At 43.4% G+C, this 19,616-nt stretch overlaps 1 protein-coding gene across 10 annotated transcripts in view; it reads right to left on the bottom strand.

The window, feature by feature from the left end:
- ablim2 (actin binding LIM protein family, member 2) overlaps nucleotides 1–19,616 on the bottom strand; it is a 133,337-nt gene that overhangs the window by 91,022 nt on the left and 22,699 nt on the right. For all 10 annotated transcript variants that reach the window (XM_032583209.1, XM_032583208.1, XM_032583210.1 and 7 more), the window contains exon 2: nucleotides 16,732–16,896. In XM_032583209.1, the coding sequence (XP_032439100.1) occupies nucleotides 16,732–16,896 (165 nt within the window). The remainder of the gene's footprint in view (nucleotides 1–16,731; nucleotides 16,897–19,616) is intronic.

Here is a 19,616-nt window from a genome sequence, read left to right as displayed (position 1 = left end):
CAGAGTCATTCATATCCCTGACAGATTTAGGTTCAAAGTAGGCTTTTAATTAGACTTCTAATGTTTTTTCTAGCTGGAAGTATTGCTAATGTGTTGTAGTGGCCCAGTCAAAGTCCTGCCTAGAATCTGATAGAATTCTACAACTGCGCCGCTCATGTGGCAACATGTTGGAGTACCTGTGTTACATAAGTTCTGATTTGTTCTTTGTAGACCTTCATTCACATTTTTTGGTTTGCTTATTCCCTCTGGAAAAATATTTGTTCTTATCGGGGTGTTTTTTTCTATTTTTTATTTTTGAACAGCTATTCTCTGGATTCAGTACAGTTTTAAAACTCCTGAATGCTAAATGGTAGTACTTAGCAAGATCTTATTTTAAGCAGAATTCTAAAAGCAATGCATGATCAAATATACAAATATGCAGTCTGTTTAAGTCAGTACAAGAAATAATCTTCTGCGTTTGTTTTTGAGGAATAATGACAAACGGTGGAGATGACGCTTAACTCCTGTCCCAAGTAACCTTTTAATGTTAATTTTCCCACGTCATAAATCTAACTAGAAGGAAAGTAAAGTTTTGATCTACTAAAGATCCATTAGGATCATCTGTCATAACAGTCGATGGGCGTTGAACAACCCCATTCACTTTGAAAGTTTTGACATTTTGTTGATCAAACATTATTTGTATCTATGACAACAGAGGGCGTGTCTGCATGAGTTCACTTTGCACTTCCTCCAGGCATGATGGAGCTAAGAGAACAATTTTTTCCCACAAGAACAGAATATGTCAAGGGCTACATACATGCAGAAAGATAAAACTCTTAACTGTTGCCAGGAGTTGTTGACCTTTTGAACTCTGGGTTCACAAGTTCACAAGCTTTTATTTGTTGTTGTCTTTGAAGGCACTAAATTGGATGGAACCATTGATCCATTGATATTTAAACATAAATGACTCCCTGAGACAACAAGAATGCTACAGTATGTTTTCCAAGAATAAAAAGTAGGTCACTTTACAGAAAATGGATGACTTCCATCTCTGGAGGCTTACCTCATGCATTGAGATACAATTTACATAACGTGGAACGTACTCTCCAAGGTTTTCAGTGTGTTGTTTGACTTGTTTCCTTTGCACTAAAGGTCCCCAGAGCCAACTCTGATTTGCTTTTCCTTGAATTTTGCTTGCAAAAAGGAGTGAGAAAGTTGCATGCTTTGGGTGGATGTGGAACAAAATCGATGTGTTGTACTTTCTAAAGAAAACAGAATGTGCTTGCTTCAGTTTTTAAAAGGCATGATATGTTAAAGAAAAAGATTTGGACAAGCTAAAACTGAGGTTGGAAATTTTAACACTCCCATGTTTCACAGGATGAAGTCCTAAAATTAATGCTCCTATTTGGAGTTTTTCTTTTTGGCATTTTATGTGAACAGCAGCATATATGATACTTACTTTACATGTTATTTAATTAACTTTAAAAGGAAGGAATAACCAAGTCAACCCATATTGACTTCAGAATACAATATTTCTGGAAAATTCCTTGGTCTTGGCCTGTAGTATTCAGTGCTGACAGAGAGCACAAAAATTTGCAAAAAGTCCAACTAGATTCCTTAATTCCATAAGTAAAGGAGGGCAAAGGACTCCACAATAATTAAGCAACCAGCCGCCAGCATTACCCTGTCTGAGACGACTCCCCACTGGCCTGTGGACAAAAGTACAACTTTCCTCAGAGTCTTTGTATTAGGGAAGAGGGGGAGGGATAAAGATGTTGGAGAGATGAAGAAAAGCTTTTCAAAGTGGTTGAAAGACAGTTTCTTGTTGATACACAAATGTCAGTGTATCAACAAGAGAGTTGTAAATATTCAGGTTAGCTTAAGCTAGCCTAAAGCCTTTTCTTTGGGAATCTAACATGGAATGCACTGAAATAAATAAAGGAACTTGGGTAATATGTTAATTTTTATAGAATTGACATGGCCTATAAACGATAGTGGCAAATTATTCCACCTTTAAGGTCTGACTTAGTATTTTCAAGTGCAATAACAAGATGCCACACCCATGTTAGTGTTATTCATGGCATAGGAAGGTATGTGGATGACAAAGAGACTTTAAATGTCTTTAAATAAAGAGTTCAACCTTATACAGTCATACATTTATCAGTTTTCAGACTGTCCACCCTGCATTAGGGTGTGGACTTATGTTTTCATATTTTAGTATTCCCCCAAGTGTGCAAATATATTTGCCTACTGGGAGTTAAAGCAGATTATGGAATAAACTGTGCCTGAGCTGTTTGACTGCAGCGGTGTGCTTTTCAGTGTCTCATGTCACTTAAAATATGCCTGAGAAGCAAACATAACAGGACATAGTTAGAGAGCCACAGTTGGCACATAAAATAAACTTCCTTATTTTCCTTTCCTTCCTTATTTTTTGACATATCATACATCATTGTGTCAACAGCTACCATGAAAATAGCAATCAGCTCTCATCAAAAACATCATGTGGTAGTAATCATTACTGTATGGAAATGAGATTAGTGGACAAAGATAACATTTTGCTCATTTTGCTGCAATAAGATATTTATCATAGGAAAACATTTCCTATGATATGTTTTTCCTATGAAAACATATCATAGTTGGTATAAATTTACCTTTATACCATTTATAAAGGTAAATGGCCTTTATAAAAAGAAGTTGCCCTCACATATTAAAAAAAACATTATGGAAAATAATTTATGGAACTTAAATAAGGATAATTTAAATCTTTAACCTTATTTGGAATAAAAAAAATACCCTGGTTCTATAAAATGAAAACATCATGACCAGTAGCAGGAACTATGCCTGTGGGTTGCAGAAAATTATTTTTGCTTTTACACCTCTGTGAAAAACACACTTACACATCAAATCAAGCAAATAAAACATATAGTCAATTTAGGGAAAATTTGGTACACATTTTGATATACCTCTCCTTGGGCTGCCACCTTATCGTGGTGGAGGGGTTTGAGTGTCCCAATGATTTTAGGAGCTATGCTGTCTGGGGCTTCACGCCCCTGGTAGGGTCACCCAAGGCAGACAGGTCCTAGGTGAGGGACCAGACAAAGCGCAGCCCGAAGACCCCAATGATGGATAAGAACATTGGACTTCGTGTTCCCTCGCCCGGACGCGGGTCACCGGGGCCCCACTCTGGAGCCAGGCCTGGAGGGGGGGCACGATGGCGAGCGCCTGGTGGCCGGGCTTTTACCCATGGAGCCCGGCCGGGCTCAGCCCTAAGAGGAAACATGGGCCCCCCCTCCCATGGGCCCACCACCCATGAGAGGGGCCAATGGGGTCGGGCGCGTTGTGTGATGGGTGACGGCCAAGGGAGGGGACCCTGGCGGTCCGATTCTCGGTTGCAGAAGCTGGCTCTTGGGACGTGGAATGTCACCTCTCTGGTGGGGAAGGAGCCAGAGCTAGTGTGTGAGGTCGAGAGGTTCCGGCTAGAAATAGTCGGTCTCACCTCGACGCATGGCTCTGGTTCTGGAACCAGTCTCCTTGAGAGGGGCTGGACATACTTCCACTCTGGAGTTGCCCAGGGTGAGAGGCGTCGGGCAGGAGTGGGCATACTTGTTGCTCCCCATCTCGGCGCCTGTACGTTGGGGTTTACCCCGGTGAACGAGAGGGTAGCCTCCCTCCGCCTACGGGTGGGGGGACGGGTCCTGACTGTCGTTTGTGCTTACGGGCCGAACGACAGTTCAGATTACCCACCCTTTTTGGAGTCCTTAGAGGGGGTACTGGAGAGTGCTCCTCCTGGGGACTCCCTTGTTCTGCTGGGGGACTTCAACGCTCACTTGGGCAATGACAGTGAGACCTGGAGGGGCGTGGTTAGGAGGAACGGCCCCCCCGATCTGAACTCGAGCGGTGTTCTGTTGTTGGACTTCTGTGCTCGTCATGGATTGTCCATAACGAACACCATGTTCAAGCATAAGGGTGTCCATATGTGCACTTTCGTACAGTTCAATGATCAACTTTGTCATTGTTTCATCGGATCTGCGGCCGTATGTCTTGGACACTCGGGTGAGGAGAGGTGCGGAGCTGTCCACTGATCACTACCTGGTGGTGAGTTGGCTCCGGTGGTGGGGGAGGAAGCTGGTCAGGCCTGGCAGGCCCAAACGTGTTGTGAGGGTCTGCTGGGAACGTCTGGCGGAATCCCCTGTGAGACGGAGCTTAACTCCCATCTCCGAGAAAACTTCGAACACGTCCCGGGGGAGGTGGGGGACATTGAGTCTGAGTGGACCATGTTCCGTGCCTCCATTGTTGAGGCGGCTGATCGTGGACACCTTCGGTCAGGGATGCCGTCAGGCTGAAGAAGGAGTCCTATCTGGCCTTTTTGGCCTGTGGGACTCCGGAAGCAGCTGATGGGTACCGGTGGGCGAAGCGGCATGCGGCTTGGGTGGTTGCCTCCCACGCCCAAGGCAAAAACTTGGGTGTGGGAGGAGTTTGGAGAGGCCATGGAGAAAGACTTCAGTACGGCTTCGAGGCGATTCTGGTCCCCCATCCGGCGTCTCAGGGGGGGGAAGCAGTACAGCACCAACACTGTTTATAGTGGGGATGGTGTGCTGCTGACCTCTACTCGGGACGTTGTGGGCCGGTGGGCAGAGTACTTCGAAGACCTCCTCAAACCCACCAACATGCCTTCCATTGGGGAAGCTGAGCCTGGGGACTCTGGGTTGGGCTCTCCAATCTCTGGGGATGAGGTCGCCGAGGTGGTTGAGAAGCTCCTCGGTGGCAAGGCTCCGGGGGTGGATGAGATCCGCCCGGAGTTCCTTAAGGCTCTGGATGTTGTAGGGTTGTGTTGGCTGACGCGACTCTGCAATATCGCATGGACATCGGGGGCAGTTCCCCTGGACTGGCAGACTGGGGTGGTGGTCCCCCTGTTCAAAAAGGGGGACCGGAGGGTGTGCTCCAATTATAGAGGGGTCACACTCTTAAGCCTCCCTAGCAAGGTCTATTCAGGGGTCCTGGAGAGGAGGGTCCATTGGATAATCGAACCTCGGATTCAGGAAGAGCAGTGTGGTTTTCGTCCTGGTCGTGGAACACTGGACCAGCTCTACTGGAGGGTGCATGGGAGTTCGCCCAACCGGTCTACATGTGTTTTGTGGACTTGGAGAAGGCGTTCGACCGTGTCCCTCTGGGAGCCCTGTGGGGGGTTCTCTGGGAGTATGGGGTACCGGGCCCTTTGATACGGGCTGTCAGGTCCCTGTATGACCGGAGTCAGAGTCTGGTCCGCATTGCCGGCAGTAAGTCGGACTCGTTTCCGGTGAGAGTTGGACTCCGCCAGGGCTGCCCTTTGTCACCGATTCTGTTCATCACTTTCATGGACAGAATTTCTAGGCGCAGCCAAGGTGTTGAGGGGATCCGATTTGGTGGCCTTAGGATCTCATCTCTGCTTTTTGCAGACGATGTGGTCCTTCTGGCTTCATCAGGTCGTGATCTGCAGCTCTCGCTGGAGCGGTTCGCAGCCGAGTGTGAAGCGGCCGGGATGGGGATCAGTGCCTCCAAATCCGAGGCCATGGTCTTGAGCCGGAAAAGGGTAGAGTGCCATCTCAGGGTCAGGGGGGTTGTCCTGCCCCAAGTGGAAGAGTTCAAGTATCTTGGGATCTTGTTCACGAATGGGGGAAGAAGGGAGCGGGAGATTGACAGGCGGATTGGCGCAGCGTCTGCCGTCAAGCGGGCGGTGTACCGGTCTGTCGTGGTGAAGAGAGAGCTGAGCCAAAAAGCGAAGCTCTCGATTTACCGGTCGATCTATGTTCCCACCCTCATCTATGGTCATAAGCTTTGGGTCATGACCGAAAGAACGAGATCGCGGATACAAGCGGCCGAAATGGGTTTTCTCCGTAGGGTGTCTGGGCTCTCCCTTAGAGATAGGGTGAGAAGCTCAGTCATCCGGGAGGGACTCAGAGTAGAGCCGCTGCTCCTTCACATCGAGAGGAGCCAGTTGAGGTGGCTCGGGCATCTGGTCAGGATGCCTCCTGGACGCCTCCCTGGTGAGGTGTTGTAACATAACCACTATGTTTGTTTTTTCCTAAATAAATACATTAAAAAGTAAATGTATCAACCTGTCGTGTAGAACAGTTGCTGTGATTTCATTGTTAAAAAGTATTCAATTTTCCACTGTTTATAACTGATTACGGGTAAATCCTGATATGTTCAGGTGTGTGTGAAACGAAGGGGTAATTAAAAAAAGGGGCGGGTGCGTCGGCGCGAGAGGCGCAAGCGGGGAGGAAGACGCTGACCGTGGGATCTGTGCAGCGGGAGTTTTGACTTATCTGACCGTTTAAAACTAGTAAAAATCAAAGGAAAGACATCAAAAACAGCTATCAAAGATCGCCCCGTGCCACAGATGGGTTTTTAGGAACTGGATCGGAGTTTGCACCCAGGAAACCGCTCCCGGTGCAAGTGGACGCCACCAGTGCGAGAGGACGCCACCGAGGGGAAAGAGAAACGCTCCCGGTGAGATCTGGACTGTACTTTTCTTTTTGGGGATTTTTGGTGGTACCACTCTTTTTTCGTATCTTTTTGGGGAGGGGTTTGGACGCTAGGATTTTTCATTTTGGATCGGGACTTTGGGGAAATACTTCCCGGACTTTGTTTATTTTTCGAGGATATGGAACTGCTTTATGGACAATAATCTCTTTGAAAAAAGGATTGGAAAAATTTGGACATTTACTTAGTTAGGTCTTGTGCTGATTTAAACCGAGTAACCATAATTATTTTTTTTTGAGGGAATGGGGTTATCGATCTATCTATTAAGATAACTATTATTATTTTGTAGTATTGTAATTCTAATTGAATAAATCATTGTTGCTAAGGAACAACTTATTTCTTATTGAGTGATTTGGGTATTTATTTATTTATTTATTTTTTCAAATTAATGGTGTAGCATACCTCACCTGATTCCTGGGACAGATCCCCCTTGTGTGTGTTTGTAAGTTCTGCTTTAAGCCGAATGTAAGAAAATGGTGGCCCGTACGGGGACCAGGATAATATAATTCCAGGTTTTGTGCTACATTAGAAAACACAGTTAAAGAGAATCCTATAGTAGATTTGAATGTATTTGTTTTGAGTGTTTTTCTTTGCAAGATGGATGACATAACTTCTCAATCACAACATACTGAGGAAAGAGATGCTGATGAGAATGAGGAAGAATGCGGAGCAGGTCTTGTAGATCAGGAAGAGACATTTAGCAACAGAGAGGGAGACGCCTGGGTTACAAGGAGGAATCCTGTAGGTGAATTAACTTCTCTGATTAGCTCCCTTTATGTATCAGATAATGAAGTTGAAGAAAGAGAGGATGACGAGGAAAACTATCTCACTATGTCAGACATTAATGGTATTAGGAATGATTTAACCATCATGGGGGGTAGGATTACTTCATTGGAAGAAGATTTCCGGGCATCTGTAGACAGTGCTTTGAATAGGGAGCAAAACATCAGGACATATATAGATAGGAATATTGAGGCCCTGCAGCAATGCATGGATACCGCCTTTAAAGACTTTGAAGCTAAGGTTGTAGATTGTTTGCTGCGACGGGATGGGAAGTGGAAGGCTGAAATAGAGAGGCTGAAGCGCGCTAGACTCTCTACAGAAATTCATTCCCTTGATAGTGTCAGACCAAGTCTCCCCGTGCCTTCTGGTCATCTCTCTTCTACCATGAGGCATGTTTTCCCTGAAACATCATCTCCACCTTTAGCCCTACCTGTACAAGGAGTACCACAAGGAAGTCTTGGACTTTCACACCCCCAAAGATCGGACCAAACTACTGCCTACATCCCTCCAGGAATGGTTCCAGTCAGGCCATCAACAGACAGTGGGATAGTAGACCTCCCGGCATCAACCTCTCACCTAACAGTTCCTTCATCAAGCAGAACATCTGTGGTTTACTCCAAGCCCCCTGTGCACATGGAGTTCCCGACATTTGAGGGTGCAGGAGAAGTTTCTGATGTCTTAAATTTTATTGATCAGTGTGAGACATTTCTAACAGTAAGGCCTCTGGCTGATCCTGAATTATTGGGAGCTTTAACAGCTGTCTTAAAAGGCTCTGCTCGGTGTTGGTGGAGTGTGGCTAAAAATAAGATACACAACTGGCTTGAATTTAAAAATGCTTTTTGTGCTGCCTTTCTACCACCAGACTATCTTTCAGAAGTAGAAGAGAAGTTAAGAGATATGGTCCAGTTGCCAGAGCAATGTCTAAGAGATTTTGCCTTTGAGTATCAAGCACTATGTCTAAGATGGAAGCCAGACATCAGTGAGACCGAGCTGGTGAGGAGGATTTTAAACAACTGCAATCCCAAGCTAGCAGGCTGTCTTCGTGGCACAGTCACCTCTATGGATCAATTAATAAAGGTGGGATCTCAGGTGGAAAAAGACTGTGCTGGTGTTAAAATTTACTGGGGGAAAGTGGATCAGCACAAAGCCAAAGGAAAATACCCAGCAAGATCTAAGGGAAATCCCAGAAAGCCAGCCGACTCTGTATCTGTTGTTCAGCGAGGACCGGGTTCCTCCCTCCTTCATGTTCCCATAGAGGTGCGCGACAGGATGTACAATGCTGTGCTGGATACAGCATGCACATATTCCCTGATGAGAAATAGTCAGTGGAAAATAATTGCTAGAGAAGGGGAGGTTTTGAAGCCAGCTGACAATCAGAAGTTTGCACTTGCCAATGGCAAAACCTACAGCGCTTTAGGAAAAGCCACAATCATTTATGGTTGGCATGGGATGATGTGGTCGTTGGAGACCTTTGTGGTGGAGGATAATAACCTCACCTTTCCCATTATCCTAGGTCTCGACTTCTTGTCCAAAACCTCTGCCATCATCAACCTGGGTGACCACACCTATGGGGTAAAAGGGCCAAAAGGTTATACCTTTTATCCTTTTTCATTTTCAGCTGCTGCCAGAACACCTGTGCATGATGGTCATTCTCCCCTAAATCTGATTTTGGCTCTGCCAATGGAAAAGGACAAAGTACCAAACACAGAGTCATATCCCATGAAGATAAAACTTCCTCCAGAAGTCCAGAAGGTTTTGGAGGCCTGGCCATCAGTATGCTCGGATGCTTTGGGCAGAACATCTGTGGAAGAACACAGAATAATGACCACAGATGAAATACCCATCCGCTGCAGAGCTTACCGGGTGTCTCCTTTCAAGCGGCAAGTAATAAAAGACCAGATTGATGCTATGCTAAAGGATGATATTATAGAGCCATCACAGTCTTCATGGGGATCCCCCGTTGTCCTTGTTCCTAAGCCAGACAAATCTTTTCGTTTTTGTGTGGACTACCGAGCTTTGAACACCAAAACGCTTCAGGATGCTTATCCCATGCCCATCATCCATGAGCTGTTGGAGTCAATGACTGGAGCAAACATTTTCAGCACCCTGGATTTGAAATCTGGATATTGGCAGATGGCAGTGGCAGAAGAAAGCAAGGAGAAAACTGCTGTTATTACCCCGTTTGGACTTTATCAATTTAAGCGCATGCCATTTGGATTAAAAAATGCAGGAGCGTCCTTTCAACGTTTAATGGAGAAAGTTTTAGGAGAGCTACGGGGAAAGATCTGCTGTGTGTACATTGATGATGTGATTGTTTTCTCAGCCTCAGCCGAGCAACACCTGAAAGACCTGGATACAGTATTTGCAAAGCTCCATAATGCCAATCTGTCCCTCAATCTTAAGAAATGCAACTTTTTCCAGCGAGAACTCAAGTTCCTGGGACACATTGTCTCAGCGGAAGGCGTTCAAGTGGATCCGGAAAAAACCCACGCCATTATGGTTTATCCTACGCCAACTAACCAGAAAACACTTCAGAGATTCCTCGGAATGGTTGGTTGGTACCACAAGTTCATCTCACATTTGGCAGAAATAGCTTCACCTCTTTATCAACTGCTCAAAAAAGATGTTTGGTGGGAGTGGACAGTGGACTGCCAACGTGCCTTCATGACCCTGAAGAAAGCTTTGGTGGAATCACCCATACTGGGGCAGCCAGATTTCGAGTTACCTTTCGAAATACATACAGATGCCAGTGACGTTGGTCTGGGGGCCGTCCTTGTCCAACCAACTCCGGATGGAGAAAAGGTTATTGCTTTTGCTTCAAGATCATTGAAGGGAGCAGAGCTGAACTACTCCACCTCTGAAAAGGAATGCTTAGCAGTGGTTTGGGCAGTGGAAAAGTGGAGACACTTTGTAGAGGGTACAAAGTTTACCATTTACACTGACCATGCTGCACTAACCTGGGCATTTAATTGCCCCAGAACCAGTTCTAGGTTAACACGCTGGGTGCTGAGGTTGCAAGAGTTCAATTTTGAAGTACGATATAGAAAAGGGATGCACAATGTAGTGCCTGATGCGCTGTCCCGAGCAATGGTTTCTAATCCTGCTGGAACAGCCCAGGTAGCCCTGAATTCTGCTAAAACCTTGTTGGGTTTGCCCCTATCATTTACGGAAATCAAGGAAGCTCAGGAAAAGGACTCAGACCTAATGGAGATGGTTCAGGATCCGAGATACCGGAGACCTGACAAGATCTCTTTCTACAAAGTTCATGATCTCTGGTACAGGAAGACCACACTGAAAGATGGAATCAAATATCAGCTGGTGATTCCCAAGTCTTTAGTTCCTCAATTTCTACAGTACTTCCATGATCGTCCACTGAGTGGACATTTGGGCAGGCTGAAGACACTCCTCCGGCTGTTAGAAGTAGCATGGTGGCTGTCAGTCCGTAAGGATGTGTGGCAACATGTAAAGAACTGTGCAGTTTGCCAGAAGTACAAACCAGATAATCAAGCTCCAGCTGGCTTTCTGCAGCCGACACCGCTGACTGAACCCTGGGCAAAACTTGGGGTGGACTTGATGGGACCTTTTCCCCGCAGTAAAAAAGGAAATGTCTTCCTTTTTGTGGTGATCGACTACTTCACAAAGTGGGTGGAAATGTTTCCTGTAAGAGACAGCAAGACAAAGAAGCTCATCACTATCCTCCAGGAGGAGATATTTACTCGTTTTGGAGTTCCACAAAGTCTTGTGTCGGATCGTGGGCCCCAGTTTACCAGTCAAGAGATGGCCAGTTTTTGCTCTATGTGGGGGGTAAAGCACCATTTTACCACTAGCTATCATCCCCAATCTAACTTGACAGAACGAGCTAACAGAACTATCAAAACAATGATAGCCTCATTTGTTGGACAGCATCACAATCAGTGGGACCAACATATAAGGGAGTTCCGGTTTGCCATAAATAGTGCTCAACATGAAACCACAGGGAGAGCCCCTGCAGAGCTTATGCTGGGACGTCAACTTCAAGGGCCATTGGAGAGAATGATAGCCAAACCACCATCACCTCAGCAACCCACATACAAATTGTTGGAGCAACATAAGGAGATGAAAGAAGAAGTCAAACGGAAAGTTGGGATAAGTCAAGCCCGACAAGCCAGATACTACAATGCCCGGAGGAGAGGTGCACAATTCCGGCCGGGAGATTTGGTCTGGGTAAGGTCTCACCCACTTTCCAAAGCAAAAGACAATTTTTCCTCAAAGCTAGCGCCAAAGTGGTCAGGACCAGCTACAGTGAGGAAACAGTTAGGCCCAGTAAATTATCAGCTTCAGTGGAAAGGCCAGGACAAAGGAACAGACACGGTTAATGTGGTTAACTTAAAGCCTTATTTTGGAGTTCAGCCTCCCTTGCCTCCGGCTGGGGGGGGGGGGATTGTAACATAACCACTATGTTTGTTTTTTCCTAAATAAATACATTAAAAAGTAAATGTATCAACCTGTCGTGTAGAACAGTTGCTGTGATTTCATTGTTAAAAAGTATTCAATTTTCCACTGTTTATAACTGATTACGGGTAAATCCTGATATGTTCAGGTGTGTGTGAAACGAAGGGGTAATTAAAAAAAGGGGCGGGTGCGTCGGCGCGAGAGGCGCAAGCGGGGAGGAAGACGCTGACCGTGGGATCTGTGCAGCGGGAGTTTTGACTTATCTGACCGTTTAAAACTAGTAAAAATCAAAGGAAAGACATCAAAAACAGCTATCAAAGATCGCCCCGTGCCACAGATGGGTTTTTAGGAACTGGATCGGAGTTTGCACCCAGGAAACCGCTCCCGGTGCAAGTGGACGCCACCAGTGCGAGAGGACGCCACCGAGGGGAAAGAGAAACGCTCCCGGTGAGATCTGGACTGTACTTTTCTTTTTGGGGATTTTTGGTGGTACCACTCTTTTTTCGTATCTTTTTGGGGAGGGGTTTGGACGCTAGGATTTTTCATTTTGGATCGGGACTTTGGGGAAATACTTCCCGGACTTTGTTTATTTTTCGAGGATATGGAACTGCTTTATGGACAATAATCTCTTTGAAAAAAGGATTGGAAAAATTTGGACATTTACTTAGTTAGGTCTTGTGCTGATTTAAACCGAGTAACCATAATTATTTTTTTTTGAGGGAATGGGGTTATCGATCTATCTATTAAGATAACTATTATTATTTTGTAGTATTGTAATTCTAATTGAATAAATCATTGTTGCTAAGGAACAACTTATTTCTTATTGAGTGATTTGGGTATTTATTTATTTATTTATTTTTTCAAATTAATGGTGTAGCATACCTCACCTGATTCCTGGGACAGATCCCCCTTGTGTGTGTTTGTAAGTTCTGCTTTAAGCCGAATGTAACAGTGTTCCGGGCACGTCCCACCGGGAGGAGGCCCCAGGGAAGACCCAGGACACGCTGGAGGGACTATGTCTCTCGGCTGGCCTGGGAACGCCTCGGGATTCCCCCGGAAGAGCTGGAAGAAGTGGCCGGGGAGAGGGAAGTCTGGGCCTCCCTTCTGAAGCTGCTACCCCCGCGACCCGACCCTGGATAAGCGGAAGATGGATGGATGGATGGATGGATGGATGGATGGATGGATGGATGGATGGATGGACATTTTGATATAGAAAGTACTCCTACATCTGTATTTCTATTTCTCTTTGTGTTTCTGCTCGGTCTTCTTAAACCCCCAAGCGGTAGATGGCCGCTTGTACAGAGCCAGGTTCTGGTTCTGCTGGAGGGTTTATCCTGTTAAACGGGAGGTTTTCCTCTCCACCATTGCTACATGCACCTCCAGGAGGAGTAAATGGTGCAAGTCAATGACTTGATGCAATCTCCTGGATTTCTTTACTTAGAAAATTTTTTTAATCACTAAAGTGATGTTGAATACATTGTTTGTTAGCTAGGTTCAGTTGAAATGTATGTAGGATTAGATTGAAATTATGTTTTTTGTAAAGTGCATTGAAGTGTGTACAATTGGCACTACACAAATGAACTGAATGGAATTGAAATGTGCTTCTTCATATGGTATGCCTTTTTTTCTTGTTTCTAGTTATTTTCTGTTCTAGTTTTTCAGGTTTTAGTCCAAGTTATTCTTTAGTGTTAGAATAACTAAAGAATTCTAACGCTAAATTATTTCCTGCTCACCTATGCCTCCTGCTCCTACGACTCATAACTCAAATCAATTAGCTGCTCAGATCTCTTGTCTAGCTCACAACCTCCCCAGTATTTAAACCCCTCAGTCAGTTGCAACTCCTTGTCACTCACGTCACCTTCCCTCGTCCCTTTCTGGTACCCTCATGTCTTCGTTTTGGATTTATTTTTGTTCCTTGGACTTTGAAAATTTAATGAGAAAAAATAAGAATCCAAATTTACAGAAAAACAAACTTACTGTCATGATGTTGGGAGCTGCTGGTTCAGAGCGAAGAACGCTGCGGGGTATTTATACAGGTGAGCGGACAGACTGAACACTGGGGGCGAATAGTTGATGCTTATAGTGTAAGTGTAGCTTTTCGGACGAATTGCACAATAAATTTCATATCATCCCGGTCTCAACAAACGGGTGGCGGAAATCATCGTGGTGGTACATGGCTGGTAGATGAGTTTCTGAATGTGACGAACGAAGGTGCCGTAAATATCCCGTATTGCCCCCCTCCCTCCCCCCTCGTTCTTACCACCACCACTTCAAGCCCCAACTCCAGGCGACATTTCCCGTATTCTCAAACCAAAGTTTGACAGGTATGGGGGAAGGTGAGAATTCATCTATTAAACTCACTGAAGATGAATACATAAACTAAAAGCTGGAGTATAGACATTTTTTATAACCGTATTTGTGAGCCTGCCTCTTTATTATTAAATTGAATATAATTTCAGATCTTTGTATAACCTTTCTTCTGGTTAACTTAGAAAGTGAGCTATTATTGTTACAGGTTAATTTTCTAAACTATAAAAAAGTGACTGTTAGAGATGCTCAAAAATGAAAAATTGGACTGATATTGATATTCGACAGTAACACTGGTGTTATGCCAGATTTACCAATATTTTATTTTATAAATTTTTTGTAGCCAATTACTCAATTAATCGTAAGAATAATAGATTGATTACTCAATTACTAAAGTATTTGTTTACAACAGCCCTAAGTAGAGTAATTAAAAAATAATGGGAATACTGAAAGGCTTGCAAAAACTACTTAGAGAACAAACAAAATAAATCCAAAACAACATCCAACCAGGAGACGAGAACACAGGAAAGCACAAATGCAAAACAGGAGAGAACATGAGGATCTGGGAGAAAATGAGAGGCTTAAATACTTTTAATTTTACGCAATTAGTTAATGAGTATAGAAAGTCTCACCAGCAGGAATTTATCAATCAGTCAATCAAGTTTATTTGTATCGCACATTTCAGGAACAAGATAGTTAAAAGAATTTACATCATAAAAACACACACAAAAAAGTGTGTGTTTTTAGTTATAGAACAATTGTCAAGTGCCATCGTTACACATCAAGATGTTGATGTCCAACAACTCTCCCCTCCCTCTCCTCAGAGTCCTTCATCTCACTTTCACACCTCCTTCCTTCCTCTTATACTCAGTGACCACCTCCCCCCCACCCTCAGCTGGCCACCTCTACCTCTAGAGGAAACATCACCGCCGAAGATGTTAGTTGGTGAGACTCCACCCTTGCAAGGCTATAGGCCCTGATGGTGTCAGTCCAAGGGTACTCAAAGCTTGTGCTATCCAGCTCTGTGGAGTCCTACAGCATGTCTTCAACATGAGCCTGTGCCTACAGAGGGTCCCTGTGATGTGGAAAACATCCTGCATTGTTCCAGTACCAAAGACACAGCATCCCTGTGACTCCAAGGACTACAGGTCTGTGGTGCTGACCTCCCACATTATGAAGTCCCTGGAGAGACTCGTCCTGGAGCAGCTCCGCACTCTGGTCCAATCACACTTGGACCCCTTGCAGTTTGCCTAACAGCCCAAGCTTGGAGTTGAGGATGCCATCATCTTCCTGCTGAAAAGAACATACGCTCACCTGGACCAGCACTGTGAGAATTATGTTTTTTGAGTTCTTGAGTGCATTCACCACCAACCGGCTCTACTGGGTGAGAAGCTGACGGCGATGCAGGTGGAGCCCCCCTTTTGTCCTGGATTGTGGACTATCTAACTGGCAGACCACAGTTCTTGTGCCTGCGACACTGTGTGTCAGAACAGTGTTGTCAGCAACACAGGGGCTCCACAGGGGACTGTCCTCTCTCCCTTTTTCTTTTTTTTCTTTTTTCTTTTTTTTGTCTGCTGTCGAGTCTGTCGTTTTGTTTCAGTTGTCTCCAGTTGCTACCAGCTCTGAGCTTAGTTTAGTCAGTTCATCTGTGCTGCTTGGATTTCTGGACTTTTGAATTATTTCTTCATTAAACAACCATCATTTTCTACAACCTGGGTCCTCTGTGTCAGCCTCACCACCTCTCCACCGCAATTCATGACACTACTCTACATGTTCTCAAGACTCAGCTTTTATTTTGAGAGTCCACTTCTGTTTATCGGCAAGTGAATTTGGATATTAGCTAAATATTTAGAGTGAAGCTAAATTAGCTTGCTCACTAAACATTTAGTTGGAGGCATTTGTCTCCAACTTTAGTATTTAGTGAGCAAATAAAATTTTTGCTAACTAACATCAAATATTAGTTAGGAGAACTATTAAATCAGCCCTCTTCTTTTTTTCTACGGCCATACATATGTGATGCATGGCGATAGAAAAGCAGAAACAGAGGCGTAGTTGGAAAACAAAATTTTTAGCAAGCTAATAGTCTAGTTTACTAAACATTTAGTTTGAAGCTAAATATTTAGCTTGCTTGGATTAAATATTTAGTTTCAAGGTAAATATTTAGGTGGCCAACAAAATATTTAGCTTACTAATTAAATATTTAGTTGAAACCGACAACTACAAATGAATGAATAACATAGTCAAACTCTGACTGAAAAATGAATCCCCATTTTTTTTTTTTATGACAAACTTAAGAACCCAAATTATTGCTATATTGTTTCAAATATTATTGCTATACTTGGCATCATGGGTAATGCTGCTGCCTCACTCTGTGGCCATAGGCCCAAAGATGGTGGGGCCTGCTGGCCAGAATCAGGTTAAAGGTGATAAACATTATGAAGCTGTCATTATTTTTAAGACCCCCTCTGTTGCTTAGCAACCATAGTGTATATTGAAAACAACAAATGTCTAACACAGACCTTATGGTGAGAGTCAGGGCAGGGAAGGGCACACACAACAACTACAGTTAACACTCCCAACACACACATCCTAACCCTTTAACCCGAATTCTATTTCATGGCCCACGGTCAGCATTCAGATGGATTAGCTTGGCCCTGTGTTTGTGTGGAAACGGGCTGGAGGGAACAGTAGGAAGCGGGTGTTACATACGTTTGCAGACAAAACACTTTATGTGAAAGTGTTTGTTCTGAACACGGAGAGCCTCCCCCTTACAGGGATTCCCACAGTTGTGACAGGCGACGGCACCACCTCCTTCCTGTTTCATCTTCTGCTTCTGTTGCTCCAGAGTGCTGTGTACAGCCTGCTGTTGAAACACTGCACGAGAAACAGAACACAGGAATACTTACATACAGCTCATGCTGTAAGGTTTATATAGCAGTTGCAGATATAACAATCATAGCAGTGAATAAATAATGACGTACAGGTTGAGCACCATGATGAGAGAGGAAAAATGGGGTACTGAATATTAAACTATATCATATTGTCTCCTTATTAAATATAATGATTCAACAACCATCTGCCAAGTGCAGATTCTGTACACTGCTCTTATTTTCAATTATCATCCCGTTTTTGTCCGCAATTTGCACAACGCTGTACATTTGCCTCGTTATTCTCCATAAGTACCAATGGTGTGATCAACAGTCCAGTATGACAAGTAGAAATATTCTTGATAAATATGTCATACTCTAACACAGAGTGATGCATCATTGTGAGATAGAAATAGTTTTCTGCAGGCCCAGGTAGAGAGTCTTTGGGGTTTAAACATGCTGGACATTTAACAAACCTAGCTCTGCTTTAAACTTCTCCACAACTTTCTCCCAGACCTGCCTGATGGTTCCCTGGTCTCCAAGATGCTGTTTGTTCCCCAGTATTTTCTAACAATCCTCTGAGGCCATAAACAGAACACCAAACTGGACTTAGCAACTGAAGTTACCGTATGTTCTGATTATAAACAGCTTTTATAGCAGTATCAGAGTAAAGGCCACAAATGTACTCTACTGTTTTCTCATTTTTATTGGCAAACAATTAGAAAACTACTTATTTTCCATTTACTTCACAGTAATGCACAGAGATCTGACAACATTGAAAACTGAAAAGGTTCAAGGAGTGTGAATAATTCTTTTATAATTCTTGTAAAGTTGAACTGTCTGTTCAACTTTACAAATCTGAACCTTGATTTGCTGGTAATTTATCCCAAAGGGAAATTAAATGTTGTCATTACTCATTTTATCCAAGTGTGTTCAAAGAATCATGCTGTGGGCAGGAAGGACCTTCAGCAGCAGCTCATCTTGAAACAAATCTAAAGGTGCCTCTAAATGAACACTGCCAGTATTTTGCCGCATTCTTTAAAATATGGTGTATATATATATATATATATATATATATATATATATATATATATATGAGAAACTGGAGAAATACCAGGGCATCAGAGAGGAACTGGAAAAGGCCTGGAAGGTGAAGACCACAGTGGTGCCTGTGGTCATCGGGGCCCTCGGGGCAGTCACCCCCAAACTGGAGCAGTGGCTAAAACAGATCCCAGGAACAACATCAGACATCTCAGTCCAGAAAGTTCTAGGCACAGCCAAGACACTGCGCAGAACCCTAAAGCTCCCAGGCCTCTGGTAGAGGACCCGGGCTCAGAGGATGAGAGAGACCACCCGCAGAGGGTGAAAAGGGAATTTTATATATATATCTCAAATATATTGTATATTAAATTTGCTAATCAGCTGCTTTCACTTGTAAAAACCATACCTTGCTACCACAGTTACTCATCATAATAACTGTCCAAAAGTAAAAATGTAAGAAGAAAAATCCTTCCTGCTGTAGAACATCTGAAACCAGAGGGAATAATTGTCCTAACACTGAACAACTCAAGCAAAACAAGAATAAAAATCTACAAATGATCACGTCAGAACTAATATAACAGAGCTACCCTAACGGCTTATAGTCCAGAATTTACGGTAATCTCATTTTCTTTTACATACAAATGTTCCAGAATCTTTTTATTAATGCTTTTCTGGTACACCCATAAATCTGACATACAGCCACTCTGACTCTGTGGAGGTTTATAAAAAGCTACTAAAAGCATTTTCATTTTCCCAAGCCCTAATCTCTTGATTTTACCATGTTACTTATGTTTTTATGCTTTAAGGTTTTAAGGTTGATTTTTATTGTAGCGCGTTGTGATTTTACATCTGTGAAAAATGTTATATAAATAAACGTTACTTACTTACTTCAATGCTAACCATGTAGCAGTAGCACGGACATCCCATAACATATTTTATGATGTATGATGTAATAGGACTAAATGATCTATAATAGAGGCTTGTGGTTTTGTATTTATTGCATATTTATGATCTGAAAGAAGCTTCTGTAAACCTTTGGTCTTTGCCTTAAAATATTAGTAAAACTTTGCTCCACAACTGTCCTTTCACACACAGTGTGACATAGTTTCTGGTATTTAATGAATGACTAAAACTATTTTGGTTGTTGTTCTTCTATCTTCTTCTAGTTCTAAAAGAGAACAAAATTAGGATCAGTGGATGTTCTGTGCACAATGAAGAGCCTCACCTTCAAAGGTTTCCCTTTCTTGTCACTAAACTCAAATGTCATTAGTCCACATTTCCTGACATATGTGCAAGTGGAATGTTAAAGCCAGGTGTCATTGAAAAGAAACAAGATATACCCCGGTAATACTGTACATTCTTGTAGTAGGGAGAATGAAACCTTTCAAATAATTGTTCATGGATGATGCTGAAATTCAAATGGTTGCTTCAGACCATAAATCAACATTATTATTTGACCTCTGAACTGAAAATTCCCTGATCTACAAATTCAATCAAGACAGAAACAGGTTTCAAACAAGAATATTCGTTTTCCTTTTTACTGAGGAAGGTAAAGATTTTGAAAGCAAAACCAACTGGAAACATTATGAAAACATGGTTGGGCCAATTATGAAAAACTTAAAACATATCAGATGAGATCAACACCTTTTTAAGAATGTCAGTATATGTCTTGACTATCAAGGCATG

This window comes from Xiphophorus hellerii, chromosome 14 (assembly GCF_003331165.1).
Source record: "Xiphophorus hellerii strain 12219 chromosome 14, Xiphophorus_hellerii-4.1, whole genome shotgun sequence".
NCBI classification, from domain to species: domain Eukaryota; kingdom Metazoa; phylum Chordata; class Actinopteri; order Cyprinodontiformes; family Poeciliidae; genus Xiphophorus; species Xiphophorus hellerii.
The sequence above is the reverse complement of the archived record's forward strand: the minus strand, read 5'-3'. Positions and strand labels throughout refer to the sequence as shown.